Source organism: Oreochromis aureus, linkage group 23, assembly GCF_013358895.1.
Source record: "Oreochromis aureus strain Israel breed Guangdong linkage group 23, ZZ_aureus, whole genome shotgun sequence".
In the NCBI taxonomy this organism is placed as follows: Eukaryota; Metazoa; Chordata; class Actinopteri; order Cichliformes; family Cichlidae; genus Oreochromis; species Oreochromis aureus.
Window position 1 is genome coordinate 23918933 of NC_052963.1, and position 22950 is coordinate 23941882.

General features: G+C 39.7%; 1 protein-coding gene across 2 annotated transcripts in view; it reads left to right on the forward strand.

Moving 5' to 3' along the window:
- The window catches only part of LOC116325326 (prolactin receptor-like), a 52096-nt gene that overhangs the window by 16898 nt on the left and 12248 nt on the right, over positions 1-22950 (forward strand). The window contains exons 1-3 of one of the 2 annotated variants that reach the window (XM_039606794.1): positions 7866-8130; positions 8208-8317; positions 20766-20907. In XM_039606794.1, coding sequence (XP_039462728.1) covers positions 8227-8317; positions 20766-20907 — 233 coding nt within the window. In that variant the 5' untranslated portion in view covers positions 7866-8130; positions 8208-8226. Of the gene's footprint in view, positions 1-7865; positions 8131-8207; positions 8318-20765; positions 20908-22950 lie in introns of those variants that run through there. The other variant, XM_039606792.1, reaches the window with a different exon arrangement.

A 22950-nucleotide genomic window follows, 5' to 3' on the forward strand; every position in this document is an offset into this window, starting at 1 on the left:
ACTGATTACGTGTTGCAACTGCAGTCTCCCATCAACAACTTAATTAATGTTTCCTACATAAGGCTGCAGAGTGGAAAATTAATTTTCCACTTATTGATAGTTCTGAAAAGAAGAGACAGCATAGTGACTGACATTGATTTTACCCAACCACAGCAGTCGAGTGACAGCTTTGCCAGGGATACAGCAAGACCACTTGGACAAACCTGCATTAGAGCCAGTGAGGAACTGCCTTCGAACTGTACTGTTGAACTGTATCGTTTCTAACAGCCACCGAAGGGGGAATTACCTGGTTTCAAAAACAAGTCAGATTGTGTAGAAGTCTCTCATAATTTATGACTTATTTCCTGATAATGATGATGATCTATATTTGTCACACTTACATGTTTCAGTTCATCAAACAAATTTTAATTTTGGACAAAGATAAGCCAAGTAAATACAAACTGTAGTTTTTAAACGATGATTTGATTTATTAAGGGAGGAAAAAAAGCAGTCTTAACGTATCTTTTTAAGGTCATGCCAAAGTCTCTCAATTGGATTTAAGTCCAGACTCGCTCATGTGTTTTGGATCATTGTGCTGCTGCATAACCCAACTGTGCTGATGGTCGGAAATCCTCCTTCAGGATTTTCTGATAGAAAGCAGAATTCATGGTTCAATCAATTACAGCAAGTCACCCTGAAGCAGCAAAGCAGCCCCAGACCATCACACTATCACCACCATGTTTGACTGTTGCAATGATGTTCTTTTTATGAAATGCTGCTAGTTTTATGCAGAAGTAATGGGACTCAAACCTTACAAAAATTTCAGATTTTGTTTCGTCACTCCGCAGAATATTTTCCCAAACGTCTTGGAGATCATCAAGATGTTAGTGGCAAATGTGAGATGAGCCTTTGTGATAATTTTGGTCAGGAGTGAACTCCAATAGTGACTGATGTTTACTGGGTAGGGTTGTCTCCTTATCTTTGAAAAACATCAGGTTTTGCAGTGAATTTAGAGCCCAGATATCCAAGTTCTGTAATAGAGTTGGATATTCTCTAAGGTCACATTAGCAGTCAATGGCACATTAAACTTGTAATAATTTATTTTCACTTGAAACAGGTGTCTACTTTGAAGCACAAAGCAGCAGCATCAAAGAGCTTTTCTGTAGTTCGGGAGCATAAATGAAGAGCAGTGGACATTCCTCAGTTTGTGCAGGACCTGTGGGCTAAACCCCAAACAGTGAGCCAGAAAAAGACCAGTTCAGAGAGTCACATGCATTGAGTTCATTTGGCACTTTTCCCCCAGGCATTTAGATATTTTCTGTGTGACAGGAAGCTGTAAGTTAGCTAATTGCCCAGCAGTAATATGAAGAAGATCGAAAGAAATCTGCTTTATAAAAAAAAAAGATCCATGTGACTGATTAGCTCACAGCGGACGTGAGGATTCTCTTTGCCGTCACAATTTTTTTCATTGAAACTGAAATGATGCTTGTTTTTCAGTGGTAATTATAGTTCACTAGTGTGTAGTGGCAGACCGGGCAGAGATGCTGAGTCAAAAGATGTAATATTTTTTGGAAAGTCTCAGAGCCCATCTAGCAGCTATAAATCAACGCCACAAAAGTAAACCAAGCACAGAACAAAAAGACACAAGATGATCACAGAGAGAAATGATATAAACTGACCACAACAAGATAAAAGAAATGTCACAGAAACATAATAGTACCACAAATAGTTGTTAAAGGACACTAAGAGATGCAAAAGAACTAGGCAGAAAATACAAAAATGACCACAAATAATTTGAAAAACACACAAAGACGCACAAAATGACTTCAGAAAAATGTGAAATAACCACAAGTAAATGGAAGGAGACCACAGAGACACCAAATTACTCTAGAGGGATACATATCAGGCAAAAAGCGCAAAGGAGCTACAGAGAGACTCCCAGTGATATCAACTGACCACAACATGAAAATAAGATTAAAGAAACATGGAGTTTCAAAAAGACACTGAATAGACACAAAATGACAGCACTGAAATGCAAAATGACCATAAAAATGCCAAAGACATAAGGATACAAAAGAAAATTCAGTGATATATAAAACAACCACAATTAAATTGCAAAAGACCACAAAAAGTCACAAAATTAAAGCAAACCAACCACACAGAGTTGCAAAAGAGACACAAAATAACTGCAGAAAGACTCAAAGTGATATAAACTGACACAGCAATGCAAAAAATATTCTAGATTTGTTTTAAAAAGACACACAAGAGACAAAAATAACTGCACAAAAATGCAAAACGATCACAAACAAATTGGAGAAGACATGGAGAAATGAAACACAAACCAGCCACACAGAGTTAAAAAGACACAACATTAGCACCGAGCGAAGACTGAAAGAGATTATGATGGACATAAAATAACACAGAGTTTCTAAAGGACAAACTCTGTACTACACAGAAATGACAAACGACTGCAAATTAATTGAAAATGACAAAAAAGAGACGCAATGACAAAATTACTCTAAAGACACACAAAGAGTTGCAAGAGAGACTAAGAATGACTGTAAAACAGCCACAAAGCGACACAGATGTAAAAGCTGGTAAATCACACAGGCAAGTACACCTGATACACCAGCAGGTGAGTCAGCCATTTATGAGGATGGTTAAACTCATTAGGTTTGCTTATTTTATGCATTACAAATTACTGAGCGTATTGCACTGCACAAACAGTTCCCCCTGTTGTTGGACTTAGCACTTAGCACCAGCATCAGGTATGCCAGACACACCTTGATGGGTATGAGACCACAAAAATATAACTTGAGTTATATTTTACTCCTATATAAATATTCAAAAACTCATAAAGAAAAATGTTAACTGAAGTTCTAACGAGGTGGTTTTTTTAAACCCCAGCCTGCAAACCAACTGAATTGCAGCAAAATAAAAACACAAAGAGCTTATTTTATCACAAGTGTTAGCCCATTAAATCCCTAAATACAGAGCATGGGGTATGATTTTGGGGAACATAAAATCTGAATTGCAGTCTGAAGCTTTTAAAACAAGTGTTTGGTTTTTTTTGTAGGTCAGATGTTTGGTGAGGGACGCCTTGGGATTAGAAACCTGCAGCGGAAGTTTGCGTGCTTGCTGACGTGGGTCAGTCTGAAGGACGAGACACTCTTTTTTGTGCTTTTTGAGGCGGTCGTGTTGCGCTTTGTGGCGTGTCAGGGTGAGCCGAGGCTGCCAGATAAAACCCAACAAGGCCTCGCAGTAATCCTGTGAGATCAAGGCGGGGATTATTCACTGTGATTGTTGTCTTAGCGCTGGAGGATGGAGCTGAGCTGCTGCTATTGTTGCTGTTTGCGTGTCAGTTCTGTCGTCTTTGCCTTCATAAGAGCAGACTTTAAAGCCCCTAAGCCCCCGTGTGGCTTCATTAATGTCACACAGGCTTCACCCAGTCATGATGAGGGAGGCTGACAGATTTATTTATACTGTTTTCGCCTGTTGTTTCATGTCTGCTGTCGCTGATGCAGGTTCATGCCCATACAGTTGTCAGCAACAGGATGGTCCAGAAATTCAGTCCAAGCCTAAAGCAATAATCAGCTACATGTAAGGGTCAACTATGAGCAGTAAAAGAAAGGCAGAGGGAGGTGGATAACATGGAAAGAAGGAAGGCAAGCTTAAACGTGACAGGTAAAAGGATTTAAAAGAAGTAATAAAAAGAAATAAGGAGATGGGGTGAAAACAAATGAAGTAAAAGTACATAAGGGCAGATGAAGAGGAAGAGTAAACAGTGTAAACAATATAGGCGGAAGAAGGAAGGTAAGAAAAAAACACTGAGAAAAGAAATGGATCCAAAAGATCAGAATAAAATTAGGGACACAAGGAAAAAACAAAGAACAAACTAACAGAAAAATATGGATGGTATGAAGGAAAGTAGAAAGTAGGCATTAATGAAATGAGAAAAACAAGATATGAAAGGAGCAAAAGGAGACATGGAGTGGAAATCTGGGACAAGTTAGGAAAATGAAGAAGAAAAACATGACAAAGAAAAAAATTAAAGAGTGTAATGTCGCTGCATCCACCTGCTGAGGGGAACTTCGTGGTTTTTTTCTACAATTTGCAAAGAGAAATAAACTTCACAGTCAGTGCAGGTAATCAGAAATGAAGAGGCTTGTAGTTGTTTGACAGGTAACTGCCACCACATTTAGACCCTGCAAAGTTCCCGAACTCCTGAAAGAGTTCCTGGAAAAATCTGCTTATGGTCACTTTAGCTGATTCTAGGAAGCTGCAGCTGAGCAGTCCTCAATAGTTCCTGAGCGCCAAGAAAATCCAGCATTCAACCAGCTTATTAGTAACTTTAAACTACAAGCCTTTGGTTTTCCTACTGAAGACCCTCACTGTCAATAGAAAGACATAGATATGACAGAAAACTTCTATTTGCCCCTCGATCTGAATGACACACGGCATGTCTTGAGAATGACATCAGCCCCTTATGTTTTTATCTCTGCAGAGAAAACCACCAAAACATATCAATAAATCCAATCTCCTGATCCTTCAACAGTGTGTGTATATGTGCATCTATGACTTCTTGCACATGCTCAGTAGGCTCTGAGGAAACAGTTCAGTGGACTAAGCCGATTAAAGTAATGAGCTTTCAGCAGACCCTCTAACATCTGATATCGTTGATGTTATTGAACACAGCAACCTAAAGGTCAGTGTCACGGAAACGATATGTTCTCATAAAAAAAATCACGTTTTGTGAGGGGACAGGTCTAAATACTGCAGGACTTTATTTCTAGAAACATCAAAGTCCCTCCAACAGTCTTTTAATCTTTCCATCCAGATGGTTTGACTAGTCTCTGAGGATTCTGGTGACAGTAAGTACTATTAAACCACTTTGTGGGTCATTCAAACATTGCAGGGTTATTCACTTTTAGAAAGATAAATAAGATCTGATGTAAGCTGGAGCTAATGAGCATCAGCAGTTGTTAGGGTTATAGAGGAGAACAAAAGACAGCAACTTGGAAATCATCCAGAATTTGAAAGTGAATTTACACCAAGTTTTTGTCTTTTTTAATGTTCAGAAGATATGTTTGTAATGCAGCTTTAACTATTTGGAGTCATATTTAAGCCTGAGTTAAGAAGTCAGCTGACTTTCAGTCATGTAATATTGGCTGTGGGAAAATGAACCCATCAGACTGAGCCGTAAAATAAGAAATTGTCAGTATTTTACCTTACACATGGGTAAAAATCCCTCAAGTTTCAAAACACAGTGCCAATATTGTAGACCTAATATCCAAAAACATGTCCAATATCTGTTCTGTTAAGGTTGTTTTGTCAGTTTAGTGGGTAGTCCAGCTTTCAAATGCTAATTTGAAACAACCAATTTTGGATTTTACAGACCAAGGTCTAGTGCCTAGACTTTTTTCTCTCTAAAAAAAAAGTACAGCTTCAGCAACTCTTTCTGGTTTACAAACAAAGTTACTAAATCACCACTAACTAGTTCAGAGAGACGCAGTTTCTTGCTGGTTTTCACAGACAGCATAATATCCACTAGTACACCACTCTCCAATTATTAGTTATTAGTAAACTTTGGGCCTCTCTCCTCTAGTTTGCTTTTTCTCCAATCTCTCTTTGCTCACTTTCCTTTCCTCTCACCATATGGCTGAGGCAGTTCTTCTCTCATCGTAGCAAAGTAGGTTGTGTGATTTGGGGAATTTATTTCTAATGCTGTAGGGTATTTACCTGACAGTATAAAGGACTTTGAGATGATTTGTTGTGAATTGGCATTATGGAAATGAAAATGAATTCAACCGATTTGAATTACCCATTTCTCTTCTTTTCTTCCCTCAGGCTCCATGTACATGTTGGCATTGATTTATTGGGTCTGGGTCTGTCAAAAATGTTGATTTCATACAAATTAGTTCACAGCCTCAGATCCTTCGGTGGGTCCTTCAAAATGTCACAATGCAGTCATGGAACAAAACTACGTGCCATGCTTAAATAGCTTATAGAGCCACATTTAACAGCAAAAACTTGAAGTAATGATACAGAAGTCAAAATAAAATTATAGTAATGTAGTAGTACAAGTACTATAATAATAGCTGGCAGATGCCTCTCTGCCAGGTCAGACAGGTATATTCCATTAAAGTTGGTGATAACATATGGTCTGTTAGAGAAGGTGCTTCACTCCTAACCACTATCTGCAGTAAGTGGTGCAGAGGGTGGTCAGGATTATCCATGGTGGATAACAGTTTTTTGCTGCACACATTGAAGGATCTCCAGAGGAAACAGAGCTTTTCAGCCTCATTTTGTATACATTTTGGTCCAACTGTTCAGCCTTATGTTAACATGCATGCCCCAGTACTTGCACTCCTCCACCACATTAACATCCTGATCACATTTATAAGCAGATGATTCCTCCTCGACCACTTCATGGTGCTCTCTTTCTCCTGCCCATCACTATTACGTCCAACTAATGCAGAATAGTCGGAGTATTTCTGTAGGTGGTATGACCCAGTTATGCAAAGTGAACAGGAATGCAGGCAGCATCACCTGCACTGCACATGACCAAATAAGAGCGAATTGTTTTCTGTATGACTTTAACTGTATCTCACTTTATTGTGGGGGACTGTTGGCCCACTCTTCTTGACCTGAAGGCTCATTGAGGTCTGTAGGCAATTTTTTATGCACAGCTTGCTTAAGGTCGCACCAGAAGAATCAGGTCTGGCTGAGGTATGGAGCCATTACAACACCTCGATTAATTTTTTTCAGTGATTCTGTTGGAGATTTGCTGCTGTTCTTGGGTTCATTGTTCTGTTCTATGACCAAGTTTCAACCAAGCTTTAGCTGGCGGTCCTTAGAGATGTCCTTACATTTGACTCGAAAATAGCTTGGTATATAGAGGGGTCCATGGTCAGTTCAGTGACTGCAAGGTGTCCTGTGTTTGGTTTTCTCCCAAAGTGGTGCTGTGTGAACAAACATCTCCCTTTTGGTCTTGACTCTCCAAAATATATTGCTACAGAAGTGTTGTGGTTTGTTCAGATGGAACTTTGTAAACCTAAACCATGCTACCCTGTTCTTTTTAGATAGAAGAGGCTTTATCCTGAAAACTCTTCCAAACAAGTGATGCTTATTCAGTCTTTTTTAAATTGTTCTGTCATCAACTTGAACATTTCCCATCCCAGCTGAGTCCTGTAGAGTCTGAGTTGGGTTTTTGGCTTTTCTCTGTGCATTTCACAGTCTGATACTGGGCTGAATTTGCTGGGATGTCTTCTCCTGGGAATCTTGTGGCATTGTGTTACCAAACAGCTAAATGCTACACATGAGCAAATGGCTAAAGTATCTGCTTTTACAGAGGGTCTCACACTTGCTGATGACCAGTTAGTCACTGCATAGAATGCTAAAAAGTAAAGAGTAAAGGCAATTACTTGGATTTATAATGATTAAAAAGGGACAACTTTTCTTATAAATTCGATTCAAAAATACGTTGATAAAAAGTAAATTTTATGATTACTGAGTATTTTGTGTGCTGTGTTACATCTCATTCAGTTAAATGGTTAAAAAATAGACGAGGACATCCTTTTTGGATAGTTTAATGAGCAAAACCTGTCTGTTTGCCATTTAGTTTTAAATTTTTATTACAAGTCCAGTTCAGTTAAATTAATTTAATTACTATCACATTTCAGTTTTGGCATTCATGGACTTCCATACTAATGGACAGTGTTTTTCCCTGTGGTTTTTTTTGTTGTGTAACATGCGCCAAGGCAGATTTTTTTTCTGCTCCTTCTGTAAACGAGTGGAAGATTGTCAATGCGGGGAGGTAAACAGATAAATCTAAATGAGTTTTTTCTCTTATATGTTTATTAATTCATTGGAAGAAGTTGTAATTGTAGGAATGCATGAAGTTTTTAATGGGAATCTGGTGAGGCGTCGGTGTTGTTCAGGACTGATTTGATGGAAGAAAGGAGGAAGTGAGGGGGGGTTCATCCCTTGTGATGTGTCTCATGACTGGAGGAGGCAAAGCTGTTGTGTTTGGACTTGAGGAGCTGCAGGGTGAACCCACTGATGCCCCTTAAAATTGAACATGTGACTCCGAGACAAGTGGACACTTAGATAGACTTCACTGTTATCAGATGGAAACTAAACTTTCTCGCAGTAAGTGCATTAGGAGCATTAGGTGTTTACTGGGTCTTTTCCCCAGCTCATATTTGAATGTTTATTTGTGTTGATAGGTTAACAGACGGCTCTGAGATGCTGTGGCTGCTGCTCTGTCTGCTTCCTCCCGTGAGCTACGGCAGGATCATCGCCCAGAACACCGCTCACACAGAAAGACACAACCATGGTGAGTCTGAGAGCAAATGCTTAACACTGTCTGATTTATTTTCTTTGTAGTTTGAATGCAGGTAGTACAAAAACATTACTGTGTAAGGTGTAAAAAAATATATAATGATTTACAAAATATTTATTTAATGCCCAGGTTTCCTTTTTTTCAAAACTGTTTGCTCATCTGTGCTGATGTCACACCAGATGGTCCCTCTCATCTTTAGCCTGGAGGCCACAGGATACATGAGCTTCAAAATGTGTCTCAGACTCTGATTGGTCAGACCCGCACCACTTGGCCTCAGGCCATCTTAAACAAGCTCAGATTCAGTGAAGACGGTGTTTTTGAGTCCATTTTTTTCTTTACATGGTAGAGTTTTAACTTAATGAGCTGTGTTTACTGCTGATAGTTTTGCCTTTAGTGGTGTTCCTGAGTTCATGCAGTGATCTCCACCACAGAATCAGCTCTGTTTTTAAGGCAGTGCTGCCGGAGGGGCCTGAACTCCACCAACATTTAATGCTGGTCTGCAGGCTCGTGTTTTCTTTACAGAGATTTTACAGACTCTCTGAATCTTTTAACTACATTATCCTTCTTTATATTTACTTTTGAAAAGCACTGTCATTATTTTGGGAGGAATTTTGTTCTACTATCTTGTCTGTTTGCAGTCAGAGAGCACAACTACCCCTAAAGGGCAAGGGCTGTACTAAAACTTTGATCTTTATTATGTTTTTTTTGTTTTTGTTTTTACAGTATGATGATGCCAGCCTCTTATTGCATCATTGTGACATTGCAGGGCATCGTATTGAAAAAATACAAAGTGTGTTGTACAGTTCTCTTTATGTCCTTTCATGTGATATATTACTTAATATGGTTTCTTGAAAGTTTTTTTTCAAGGTCAACTTTGATCTTGGGCGCTAGCAATAAAGGAGAAGGTGAAATACTTAACCAACCTAGCTTCTCATGTCGGCCAAGGTCTATTATGCTGTTGTTTGAAGTTTGAAGATGATCTGTAAAAAGTAGTGGGTAATATAACCTTTTTATAGATTTTCATATTTGGTGTGACCTTGACCCAGTTTTCACCTAAATGAGTTCAGTTCAAGCTGTTATTGGTATCTACCATCACACAATTTGAAAATGATATCTTGAAAACTGTGGAGCCTAGACGGGTAACAAGCAGGCAACCAGACAGAACCGATAACATACTCCCTCCCATTGGGGAGGGAATAAATGTTGCATGCAAATCCATCTTCATCACTAGCAAAGAGGGACAGTCCATCAGCTTTGTTCAAGATTACTGAGTTCATGTCTTTAAACAATTTAAAACATACAGAGAGTCCCGTAATGGGCACGTTCAATTGGCTTGATAAGTTTCCAGTTAATTTTTTGCGGTAACCTTCACATTGGAGTCAGTGTGAACATTTAAAAATAAACTCAGAACAGCACCAGCTTTGTCTGACGGGATCAGGCTCAGACGGCTGCCAGCTGAGTTTGACAATTTCTTTCCGCTCAGATGGACATGTCGGCAGCTCATCGATACCTCAGCAGGAGAGGAAGGATGACTCACACACCTGCTGGCTGCTTATGTTTCAGAGCATCACACGGGTTTATCTCTAGGCTGCACAAACACACTTTGTCTGTGTCTTTTTGATCTGATTTTTGAGTGACGTTTAGGTGAGAATTAATGGTTGTGTTTGAAGATACGCACAGCACAATAAGAGATTATCTCATGGCTGCAATTTGAGTTACAAAATTGTGCTTCAGCTTTTATAATGTGTTGAATACTTCCTTTTCATTGAGGAAGAAGAGATATCCTTCCAGGGGTCCACTGAGTGAATAATTCAATACTGCATTTGAAGTGTATTTATCGAAAACAAAATGCCTTAGGAGACAAAAAGACAAAAGATGGCAGCAAAAGAAAACTTCAGTTCTGTGTAACAAACCAACTCTGCTCAAACAATTACTTTTCCATGTTTTGGCTTTTTCTTTATTGGCTTTTTGGAGGGAGAAGTGTTCATATATGGATGAGAGGGTGCAGTGTTATCAACAGCAAAACAGTTTTTAGCCACGCGTGTAACCGGTGTCAGTTACACAAGCCTAGAGACCAGTCAGCGATCCCTCAGGAACCATCAACTGCAGTCTCTCAGAGTTTTACCACCGGTTGGTGAGTAGCTTGCAAGTGTTTGCAGACAAATCTGCAACTTTCAGGCAAACTACAAGCAACCCTGGCAATCTGCTACCAACCAAAGCAACTACAAAAGCAGTATTTTCTCATTCACAGGAATGAGAGTTGTTTGTCTACTGCCTCCTCAGTTAATGTCTTTCTTAGACTTTGGTGTTTTGATAGGTTAGTTTGCATCTGAACTAATTTGAAGAAACACACAAGGCACACACAGTGTGGAGCTACAGCTGCATGAATAATCAAATTTAGCTTCCCACGATAACCGATAATGATAATTTAAAGATCAACTTATTTTGAAAATGCATGCTTGGCCAAGGGAACAGAAAACAATAGCAAATCAAGCGCTCGCTGAATCACCACCTGATTGCATTTGCCAATAACAGCTGTTTTCCGAAGGCACTTGACAGCAGTGATGTACTGCAGATAACGTAACCCATAGGTAATGACATGTCACTGCTATGCCCTGTGGGTAACCTTTATAGTTAAGGCTTGGATTTTCATTGACTACTTGGTCTTCAACCCTTGAGTTCTCGTTTATCTTCAGCACAAGTTTCTGTGTGTGCGTTTTTATGACATTAATTACTCTGATTAATTAATCTCATCCTCCAGTTTAAAGTTCATTCTTGTCTCTGTTTAGTTGTTCCCTGACTTCCTGTTTTGATGTTGGTTTTCCTGTCTGTTTGTTCTTTGTGATGTTGTTTTACTTCTCTCCTCTTCTCTGATTGTCCTGATTATGTTCAGCTGCATCTTGTCAACCATTACCTGATTACCCTGTGTGTCTATAAATAATGCTGGCTTCCCTTTGTCCTCCCTTGTGTGTTCCCTGCATGCTTTTGAAGCTTTTGGATTCTGCTTGCCTCTTCAAGCTATTATAATTTTGTTTGGATCTATTAAATGGTCCATTGTCAATTTGTTTCATGAGTCTGCATTTGGGTCCTCAGTCTCTGAGTCATGATAGTCAAGGGGGTTACCTAGGCAACTGGAACTAGGAATGTCCACTAGTGACCAACTGTCTACGAGGGGATGTTTACAGAAGAAAGCACACAGCGCTGTGTCTTCTTCCATGCTTCTCTTTTGATACTGTGTGCATAGATTTAAAAAAAAAAGCCCTACACTGCACACTTGCTGGATGGACTCCTCGTACCAGCACAGCAAGACACATTATGTGTTAGATAATTGCACTTAAAATGCTCCAAAAAGCACTAATAGCACAACTCAATCCAAAGGTCCAGTTCAGTAAATGCAATTACTCCAATTACTCCCCTCCCGTCCCATACACACAAACACACTGTTTTTATGAATGTGGAAATTATCCATATGGAGAGCAAAGCCTTTTATTTTTTGTATCAGGCTGTAAACAAGTTCATTTTTGCTGTAAAGCTGGTCAATTTAATGTGGGAGTCTTTGGGGATTGAGTCACTTTTGGAGCCAGCCTCGAGTGGACATTAATGGAGGCCATTAAGCAAGGGTTTCAGTTTTCAGTCCTGCACGCTGGTGCATGGTGACAACAGCTAATTTGCAGTATTTATCTTGAGTCCCCTGCAGAGATTTTCTCCTGTTCCCTCTCAGTGACTGTACCTGTCCTGAACCACAGAGTTGGTCATTTTCAGTAACAGGAGTGGCTTGCTTCAATCAGAATCAAGTAATATGGCAAGTTCCGAACTTTAAGTTTAATTTTGAACTCTTGCTGTATGACTCACATGCTTTCTCTTGGCATTCAGCTCACTGATAGATATCCTGACATTTTCCTTCAGAAATCACAGGCTTAATTGACTGACTCCTGGCTCAGAAACAGCAGTATAGGTTCATGCAGGAAGTGTTTATAGACATTTTGTTTTCTGCACAACTAATATCCCGGGAAGCTTACGAGTAAACCTTCATATATTCTTTCTTTTTTATGACATATGGCTGTGATCTCATTCACCCTTTCAAACTTTAGCTGTGAAACACTTCTAACCCTGCAGTGTTATCAGCCTTCTGTAATTTGTCTGGCTTTGTTCTACTCAGACGGCTGTTTGTGCATTTGACAACGAAAACGGTTTTGACAAATGTCAGAACAAATTAGTTTGATGTCTTCAGTGTGTGTGTGTGTGTGTGTGTGTGTGTGTGTGTGTGTGTGTGTGTGTGTGTGTGTGTGTGTGTGTGTAACTGGCATTCAATAAATCAGTGTGGCTGGACTTGGTATTTGCTTTATTTCATATCCAGATGTCTGATTTTGTTTTGACATTTATGGGAGGCTCAGCCATTATTTCTTTTCCAAAATGCTAAAAAGCTGCGACTGCCTGTGCCACACAGCAGGACCTGCTTCTGATCAACAGCAGGAGCATCTCTTTTTGTTTATGTTTGTCACTGCATTTTGCATAATTTCACCACAATCTGGAAAAATTAGATGGTTTTTATATATAGACATCTGTTTCTAAAATTTCAAAAGTCATATGACACAGAGAGAAAAAAAAATATATATATATATCTGGGCAATCCACAGGTTGCCAGTTTGAGTCCCAGTTCAGATGCTGGTGTGTCCTGTAAAAATAAGCACTATAAGCAGTACTGTGCAAAAGCCTTGACCAAACATTTCTTTATAAGTTGCTAGGGAAATAGGACATTTGTGATCATAGTATGAGCCATCAGGAAAAGAAAATTCATCGACGAATTTAGATTTCTTTCGACCCTCCTACACTCCGTGCACAGATGTCTGAGGGATCTTCTAGAAATGGCCATGCTATTTTTGCAGGGAAGTGATCGGTCAACAGGAGGTGATTTTCTACCTGTTGATCTCTAATCTGGAGCATAACCTCCTCCAGAGCAGATCAGGCCTTCAGCATAAGTTACCATGGAGATGCACCCCAGTAAGGTGTGAACGGCCTTTGTAATGCTGAAAACCCGGGATTAACCCTGAAGTTACCTGGATAAACCCAAATCCTGCTTCGTAGCGCAGACCTCAGGTCATCACGTCTCTGATGCACTTTGCTTCGAATCATTTCAGGAGAGAATTTAGTCTCTTCGGACCCTTTTATTTTGAAAATTGACTTGATGCTCTCTGGTAATACTTTGTCTGACTTCCTGACCTCCTTCTCTGCTCTGTGCAGATTGAGAGGGCTTTAAGATTTCCATCAAAAATAAATTTAGCACTTGTTTTTAACTACACTGGTGCAGAGCCAGTTCTGGTACACTTCTGAAACACAGTGTGGCACCTCTGTTGAAATCACAGGCGCAGTCTGGAGTTGAACTGAGGAGCTGTCTGCCTGTCTGGAATGAGATTCAGCTGTGCAGGTGTATTTCCAAGGTTATGCTCTCCATCCTTTATAACGCGAGTGTAAGCACAGACTGATCTGAAACCAAGTTAAACTAATTTTTTTATGAATGTGCTGATAACACACAAGACAGCCCAGAGTAAATGTATTCAGAGGTGCTTCTTCTCAAAACAGGACTTCTCTTTACAGCTACGGTTAAATAATCATGTTATATTCCAGCTGTATCATGTAAATACGAGGCTGGTCCTTTGACGTCTCTTCATATCTTCATATATTAACCTAGGTCACTTTAAGAATCGCCTTCTTTCTTTTCTCTCCTTCTGTTGGTGCAATTAAAGCCGGATATCATTCTCTGTGAAAAATTAAATTACAAGCACTGCTGTGCATCTGCAGGTAGAAATTTGTCCAGCGTTATTGGTGCCCAGCGTGCGTTCCTTAGCTGATTTATTTCTGAGAAGTGTTGGTTTTTCATGAGAAAGTCCCTGCAGCGTGGCTCACTGAGCTTCTTACAGCAAACACAAGGCCTTTGTTTCCCTGCTGCTTGCAGACTGAAGCGCCATGAATTCTCAGATGGATTACTGCTCGCCTCCCACAGCGTCATCTCATCGGGCAAGCAGTGTTTCACTACATTAATCACCACAACTGAGGCCCTGCTTTAACATGATAACACAGACATCAGGAGTGCCTGATTTTGTTGCTCTGTAGCAGTTGGTCATGGATAACTGTTCAAGATTCACACGTCAGGTACACAGTAACAATATGCTGACTCGTTTATGCAGCGTCTGTCTGGATACAGGTGAAGCTTAAAAGTTAGGGGTGTGGTCGCTGTGTTTCAGAGGTGGATGGTGGCACAGGTGGCTGTGGCTGCTCTGTCTGCAAGAATTAAACTCAGTAACTGGAGTGTTTGTGCTGTTGGCAGGGGCGTGCCTAGAGGGAGCCCCTGTAGTGCCCCCCACCAATGTCATTGGAAAAGAGTACTATTAATCTTATAGTGCCCAACACCAGAGAAGTTGGAGTGTAACTGAGTACATTTACTCGAGTACTAGTTTAATGTACTTGTATTTAATTTACGTATTTTTTCATTATGCTGCTTAACACTCCTTTGCTTTTACTCCATTATACTTTAACAAATATTATATTTTAAAAAATATAGTATATAGATTATGACCTCAGTCTATATGAATCTATATGACCTCGATGAAACTGAATGAAAAAGAATGTTTCATTGTGCCTTATGGTCTGTGAGACAGAGAGCGGAGGTCAAAATTGATGTGTTTTAATTTTATTTATTTATTTATTTCTAGTACCTATCATTGATTCAGGTGTGCAGAGCTTTCTAAATTTATTGTTTGATACAAATATTATCTTAAAAATGATTAAGCATCAGCATCTTATTATTCTGACGATTAATTTTATTGTTATAGATCAAGGTGGAACATTAAAGAGATGTGTACACATCAATTAATGAATGATAATAATTATAGCTTAATAAAATGTCTATATATTATATATATAGACATATATATATATATATATATATATATATCTATATCTATATATATATATATATATATATATATATATATATATATATATATATATATATATATATATATATATATATATATATATATATATATATATATATATATATATATATATATAAGCGTCTTGAGGTGACTTTTGTTGTTGTAACTCTTACACAAGTAAAAAGTCTAAATATGTTTTTTCCACTTTGCAAAAGATTTACCCAGCACAAAATTATATTTAAAGTCTTGTGCAGCTCCATGTTTCATGTAATAAATCTTTAACAGGACACAGCAGTTACTCGTTAGCAGGTATCTCAGTCTGGGGATTGCACTCATACATTTTATACATTAGCTGATAACTGAGCACTTCATCTCTCTCATCCACATATCATCACTTCTGGATCTATAAAACCAAAATAACAGCAGCCAAAAGGATTCAAACTACAGCATCCAGAAACCAATAGCTACGTCCATCTTTATATAAAGTCTGTGGGAGTTCCACAGCTGAGGGAAGAGGGCAGCAAAGGCCCGATCAGCAACCACTAGATAAGAGCTCCAGAGGGTAAAGATGTGCTGCAGTATCAGAGAAGTTACTTTTCTTCGAGTTACAAACTTCAATCTGCTGTTTGTGTGCATCCGTTACTATCAGAGCTTTGATTATTATTTAACAGCACTGTGACTGCAGAAACCTTTCATACACAACCTGTAATCCTGTATTAAAGAATCTGTGTAGCATACTTTGAATTATTGCAATTATAAAACTGTGATGTACTCGGTTTCTTTGGAGGCAGGGGATTTCTGCCTCATTGCTTGATTAAACAAAAAGTAGGCGCCTAAAATAAAAAAGCTATAAACTCGGTTAATTCCTAGAGTGCTCAGTGCTCAGTGCCACCTCATCGCCTGGATGATGCCGTTGATCTTTTCTTTTTTTCAAAATTTATAACAAACAGCATGTTGTCTGTGCAGACAGGGCCGCTCTCCCTCTGCTTTCAGACGCTAATCAATTTTCCAGCGCTGCTTTAAATCACAGTCATGGGACTAACAGTCTATCAGACAGAGATGGGCTGGATAATTGTGTGTGTGTGTGTGTTTGAGGTAGAAACTGATGAAATTAGAGAATGGATTTTGTCGAGGTGAAGCAGAGGAGAGATGACAGCTGGATAATTGATTTTCCCCCCTGTTGTTTCCCACTTTATGTATGTGGGGGGGGGTGTGAGTGTGAGATCTAGCAATCTGACTGGATAGCCATTTCGTTACCTTTCCATTATCCAGTCAGTCACAGCTTTTTCATTAGATGCTTTCATGTGTTTACTGGGACGAAAGATTTGATTTTCCCTCCAGCAGTTCGCACGTGTTGGCACCGAAGCTGCTTCAGCCTGTTAGTTTCAGCAATGCGAGTTTGCCAAAAACGGCTCAGGAGATACCGAAAACAAAGAGGTGAACAATTTTTTTAGCAAGTTTTCTTTCATGTGTAGATTATGATAAGAAACGTGGGGTTTAGTTTCCGTCTTTTATTAGATGCAAAATGTCTTAAGGTGTACTTTGAAATGGTTGTGATTACATCTGCAGAAATAGTAGCTGGGACGTTTGCCCACAGCATGTGGCAGAGATACAGGGACCCTGCAGGTATCGTTTAATGATTTAACATGATTTAATAGTTTGTGTGTAATAAAGGCAAAGTTGACACACTGCTGGGCTCCCACAGTGTTTTATTAATAACTACCATGCTGTGTTGTCATATATAATATGTTTACAATACATTAGGTTTTGTCCTAAGTCACCACCTCACTAGTCTCCCTCTCCTTGTTGCTGTTCTTAAGCTGGGCTGAGACAGTATAAATAAACACAAGAATAGAAAGAAATGAATAGACGTGGCCCAACAAAGACAGGTTTACTCAAGTGAGTTTGGGACAAGTTCCCTTGTCCCAAACTTAGATTAAATTAATGCAAACAAGCAAACAATACATTTTTCATTTATAAGATTCTTTTATTCTGTTGTTTTTATTTTATTTTATTTTAAATAGAAAAGGAAAAAATGTCTTTATGTGCACATTGATGGTCAGAATTTTCATGGAAGTTCATGGTAATTTTGGACTTTTAATGATTTCTTTGGGTGGAATGATTGCACAGCATACAACAAGCACTGGGTGCTCAAGTCTGAACTTATTTTAGATTTTTTTTCTAATCCACACAGGGTCAAAAGCCTTCAACAAGTTTCTTTCATAATTCTGGCTGGATATTTGACCCCTCTTCTTGGCAGAATTGGTAGCGTTAGCTTATATTGGTTGGTTTTCTGGCACAGACCTGGGTTTAAAGCACGGTACACAAAATGTCAATATAGATGGGGTTGGGGATTTGGGAAGTTCATTCCAGAAGGTTAATCTAAGCCTGCTTCATCCACCCAAAGAAACTGATTTTATCTGTTTTTCTTTTGTTTTGTTTTTGGTCAATGGTCAATGATAACTTTATTGTCCCCAGTGGGAAATTGATTTGCAGTCTGTCCATACAGAGAGACAAAAACAAACAAACACAACACAAAGCCCAGAGAAAATATCCCAAATTTTTCATAAAAAATGCAATGTGCAATGGCAACAACCCTTATGGTTTAGTATTATTAACCATGATTATAGCAGTAGGTACAAAAGACACGCTATGTCTCTTTGTCTTCACTGGAGGCACTTTATACCCACGACCGGAGGGAAGCAGCTGAGAATCATTAAAGAGAGGATGGTCTGAGCGTAACATGACAGAGGTTGCCTTCCTCAGCACCTGCCTGATATAAAAGTCCACAAGCTGGACCCGAGACCTCCCTGAAATCTGACCAGCCACTTTAACCAGATTGCTAAGTCTGGCCTTATTGTTAAAAGACATATTACCATACCAAGCAATGATGCAGAACATTAAAACAGATTCAGTAAAACTATATAGTAAAGTGGAGACAGCAACCCTGTGGTGAACCAGTATAAGAATTCAGCTATTTGGAAAAACAGCCATTTACTCTCACACACTGAGGTCTGTCAGTTAAAAAGTCTAAAATCCAGCCAACAAGATTAAAATCAAGTTTAAACGGTTAAGAAGTTGATCAGCTAAGCTATGTGGCTGGATAGTATTAAAAGCTGAAGAAAAATCAACAAATGAGAGCTGAGCATGAGCTTTGGCACCATCAAGATGGCGATATAGGAAATTTAACAGAGTGACCACTGCATCATCAACACCCCTACAAGGCCTGTATGCAAATTGTAGTGGGCCGATAAGCTTTTCTACCTGCTGCAGGATCTCCTTCCTGATCATTTATTCAAAAGACTTCATCACTAAAGATGTTAAAGTGACAGGCCTAAAATCATTTAATGATGTAGGTTTTGTGGTCTTAGCGGCTGGAGAAATAATTGATTTTTTTCCATACCTCTGGAAACCTTTAGTTGCTGAAGTGATAAAAGAAAGATATAAGAAAAAACACTGCATAATTACTCAGCATATGTTTTAAGCACCCAGCCACATATATTATCAGGGCCTGGACTTTTATTAGTCTTACTCATTTTGAAAAGACTAAGACTGTTTGGTTTTTGTTTTGTTTTTGTCTGAATCATTGTTCTGCTGGAGAAGTTTTGACGATCTAGCTGTTGATTTGAGGTGAAGCTGAAGAATTTGGAGGTAGTCCTCCTTCATCCAGTTTATGTAATATGCTAGTACAACTGTCAGCAAAACAGCGCCATAGCATGATGCTACCACCACCATGCTTGCCAGATGGTACACTGTTTATGTACCTCTATATACCAATATAACTCTTGTCATTGTGGCCAGGCGGCTCAATCTTTCTCTTGTCTGACCACAAAACTTTTCTCCAGAAGGCATTTGGCTTGTCCATGTGTGCAGCTGCAAATTTCAGTCAAAGTTGAAGGTGTTGCTAAAAAGTTACAGATACAAATTCTTGAAATGTTGAACTGATCATCTTGGAATTTCCAGTTGTTTACAAAATGGCTCCAAGAGACATTCCTAACCTGTGTAAATCTGCAAATCTTAATCTTTACTGAGTTCCTTGAATTTTCCCGTTGTTCTGAGTATTAGTCAGTCCAGTGCTGTTAATTGCTGTTAATTAGTGCTGTTATGCTTAACAATGAATCAACCACTTGTAGTCAATAATGATCGCTAACGAGAACTTAATAAGCCTTAAAAAGTTAAAAGACTCTGCAGAACCTTCAGCATCACTGAAAGATTTAAGTGAGTATATATTTGAGTCTGTATGTATAACTTCAACCCTCTGTGGATTAGAGAATTCCAAAATAAATTCAAAATTGTGAACTTGCTTCTCATGTTTTTAAAGTCATTAAATGCTGTACAATCACGCCACCCTGGAAACAGATCAGTTTAAAGAAATCATTACAAACCCAAACCTCCCAATAAAGTTCACGCCCGGACACAAACTACAACGTGCATTTTTTTTTCAGACATATAAATAAATCCATAAATATTTATATATCATTCAACTGATATGTTCATTCATTTATTTGAATTATTTCTGAACATTTATTTATTTATTAATACATTTTTTCCTGCCTCCTTTTTTGTGCAGGGTGATTGGTTTTTGTCACTCGCCAGCTGTTCACGTGTGGCTGACGAGTGCTTGATTGATTTGTCTGCCCCTGTTTTCGGCCAGTTGTTTTTCTGCTTGTGCAAGAGAGTCATGCTTTAGAGAGCACTGTGTTTGTATTCACAGTGTGAGTCTCCAAAATCCCAGCTGTGCCTGAAGAAGAGCCTATTGATCAAAGAGTTACTGTGGAGCACAGCTGTATGCCCACTCTGTCTCTGTCTTTTATATTTAATTTGAAAGGAATTGAATTATCATCAGCCTGCTCTCAATAAATCATAAAAAAGAGAGGACGTGTTATTAGAAATGATTGCAATAGTATTCAGTTTGCTGCAGTCACATGGGCCATGTTTGCTTCAGTTGTCCTACTTCTTGATTAACATACATTAAAAAGACAAAAGCATTACTTAAATCTACAAAACAAAAAGTAAAAGTACTTCCTGAGTTCTTTATGAATCTTGTGCACATTTCATTTCTACAAATGTTTCTTTAACCTGTTCGATAACCTGGATGATAGTTAGCATAATCATCAATGATTTCTGCACCATAGCAGTCATCTGAAATGCTTTTAAACTGTACTTAATCTGCAATTTCTTATTGTGTGTCATACATACAAGTTTAAAACAAAGAAGGTCACTGTATATACAGGTTTTCATTGTGAGCAAAATTTCAGGCTTCAGACAATCAGGTTCAGTTTTTTTCTACTCTTGACTCTGTATGATGTCACAGGCACAAATATGGCCAAATATTTCAGTCAAATGAATGTTAGGTCAAAGGGAGGATGACCTTAAACAGGAAGTAGCTAAAATGGCTTGTTACAGACAGAATGAATTGAACTGAGGGGCTTGTGGAAAAAAGATGCGGTGAGCAGACTATAACTTCATCATACTTCATCTAACTCCACCCATGTGTGACTCCACAGAGGCGGCTGGTGGCACCACGACAAGGCCTCACATCTACTTCTGCCGTTCGCCCAACATGGAGGACTTCACCTGCTGGTGGCATCCGCTCAGCAACCTGACAGACGGAGAGGAAGTCACCCACATCCTCACCTACTCCAAAGAGTATGAACTCCACATATCACAGTTAACTAGGACTGAAGTAAACAGTAGAAGTAGGTGTTGACTGGTGGCCTTGGTGCATATGTTTGAGACCGAGTTGTTGACATAAGAGGGACTAAAAGGCTTTAAACTAACTCACATTAGTGTTTGGAGGCATTTCAGGAGGCACGACATCACATCTGACATTAATCTGGTATAGCTTTATTATTCCCATTCCAGAGGCTGATATTGTGAATTTGTTACCAGCTACATGAGGATAACTGAACGCATTTTTCATGCTAAACATATTGTGTTATAAAACCTTATAAAACAGCCACCCTAACAAACAATAAGAGCCTTGTTTTAGCCTTGTGAAACTATATAAGGAGCCCCAGTTCAGCAGCACACTGAAGTTTCTGGGTCAGGTGAGTTTGTGCAGTTTGATTTCTCGTGCTTCGCGTCACCGGGAAGCTTTTAAGACGTCAATATTTCCAAGCTGCTCTGAAATCCTGAACGCAGACTCACGTGGCCTCAGACAGATGCCAGCCGGCCCAGATGGCAGCCACAGCAAAGAAAACGCTGCCACTAATCAGGACAAATTGGATTGTGCTTTTGACCTCCACGTGGCTTCAGAGCTCCCACTGATTGTTGTTTCATCTCCTGCTGCACTTTGTATGTTTGTTTGGGAAAACAAATGTAGATCAGGGATTATCTGATAAAAAAAGACAAAACCTCACTAAACACCAAAGCAGCTAGGAATAAAGTCACAGCTCAGAGAGGGAGATTACACTCTGCAGGCACACCTCACTGCTGTTTGTGTTTTAATATATTAAACTGTCATTACACACTTTGTATTTACATGAAATACCCTCACTGGGACTGAAAACAAGCATGCTAATAAGGTTAAATATAAGTATATCATTATGCTCCATATAGAAAAGTTCCTTAAAATATTATGGTTAAGATCAATTTGAGGCATTAGCCTAACATTGAACCTGATTTGGGGCTTTGATTTGGCCATTTCTTTAGAATGCATTGAACGACTGGCGACCTGTAGCCCTGACCCCCATCGTGAGCAAATGCTTCGAGAAGCTGGTCAGGGACTTCATCTGCTCCGCACTACCCGACTCACTGGACCCTCTACAGTTCGCATACCGCCACAACAGGTCCACTGATGATGCCATAGCCCTGACACTCCATGCTGCCCTGTCACACCTGGAGAAGAGAGACACGTATGTGAGAATGCTGTTTGTAGATTACAGCTCAGCATTCAACACCATCGTTCCCTCGAAGCTGGACAGGAAACTGCAGGATCTAGGACTGAGCAGCTCCCTCTGCAGCTGGATCCTTAACTTCCTGTCTGACAGACGCCAAGTGGTCAGACTGGGCAGCACCACCTCATCCCCATCACACTGAACACTGGTGCTCCACAGGGGTGTGTACTGAGCCCTCTCCTGTACTCACTCTACACCTACGACTGCACGGCCACTAACAACTCCAACATCATTGTGAAGTTTGCGGACGACACTACAGTGGTGGGTCTTATCACCAACGGTGATGAGACAGCCTACAGGGAGGAGGTCAGCGCCTGACCCACTGGTGTCAAGACAACCATCTCACCCTCAGCGTCGCAAAGACAAAGGAGCTGATAGTGGACTTCCGGAGGTGCAGAGGAGTACACACCCCATCACCATCAACGGCGCGCTGTGGAGAGAGTGAGCAGCTTCCGCTTCCTTGGTGTACATCTGGCTGAGGATCTTACGTGGTCAGTACACATAAACAAGACAGTGAAGAAGGCGCAGCAGCGCCTCTTCTTTCTCAGGAGACTGAAAAGATTTGGCATGAGCCCCGCATCCTCAGGACCTTCTATCGCTGTGCCATTGAGAGCATCCTCACTGGATGCATCACCACCTGGTATGGCAACACCACCGCTTACAACCGCAAAGCTCTCCAGAGAGTAGTGCGGTGTGCTGAACGGATAATTGAGGTGAGCTTCCCTCCTCCAAGACATCTACAGGAAGCGGTGCCTGAGGAAAGCGGGAGGATCATCAAGGACTCCAGTCACCC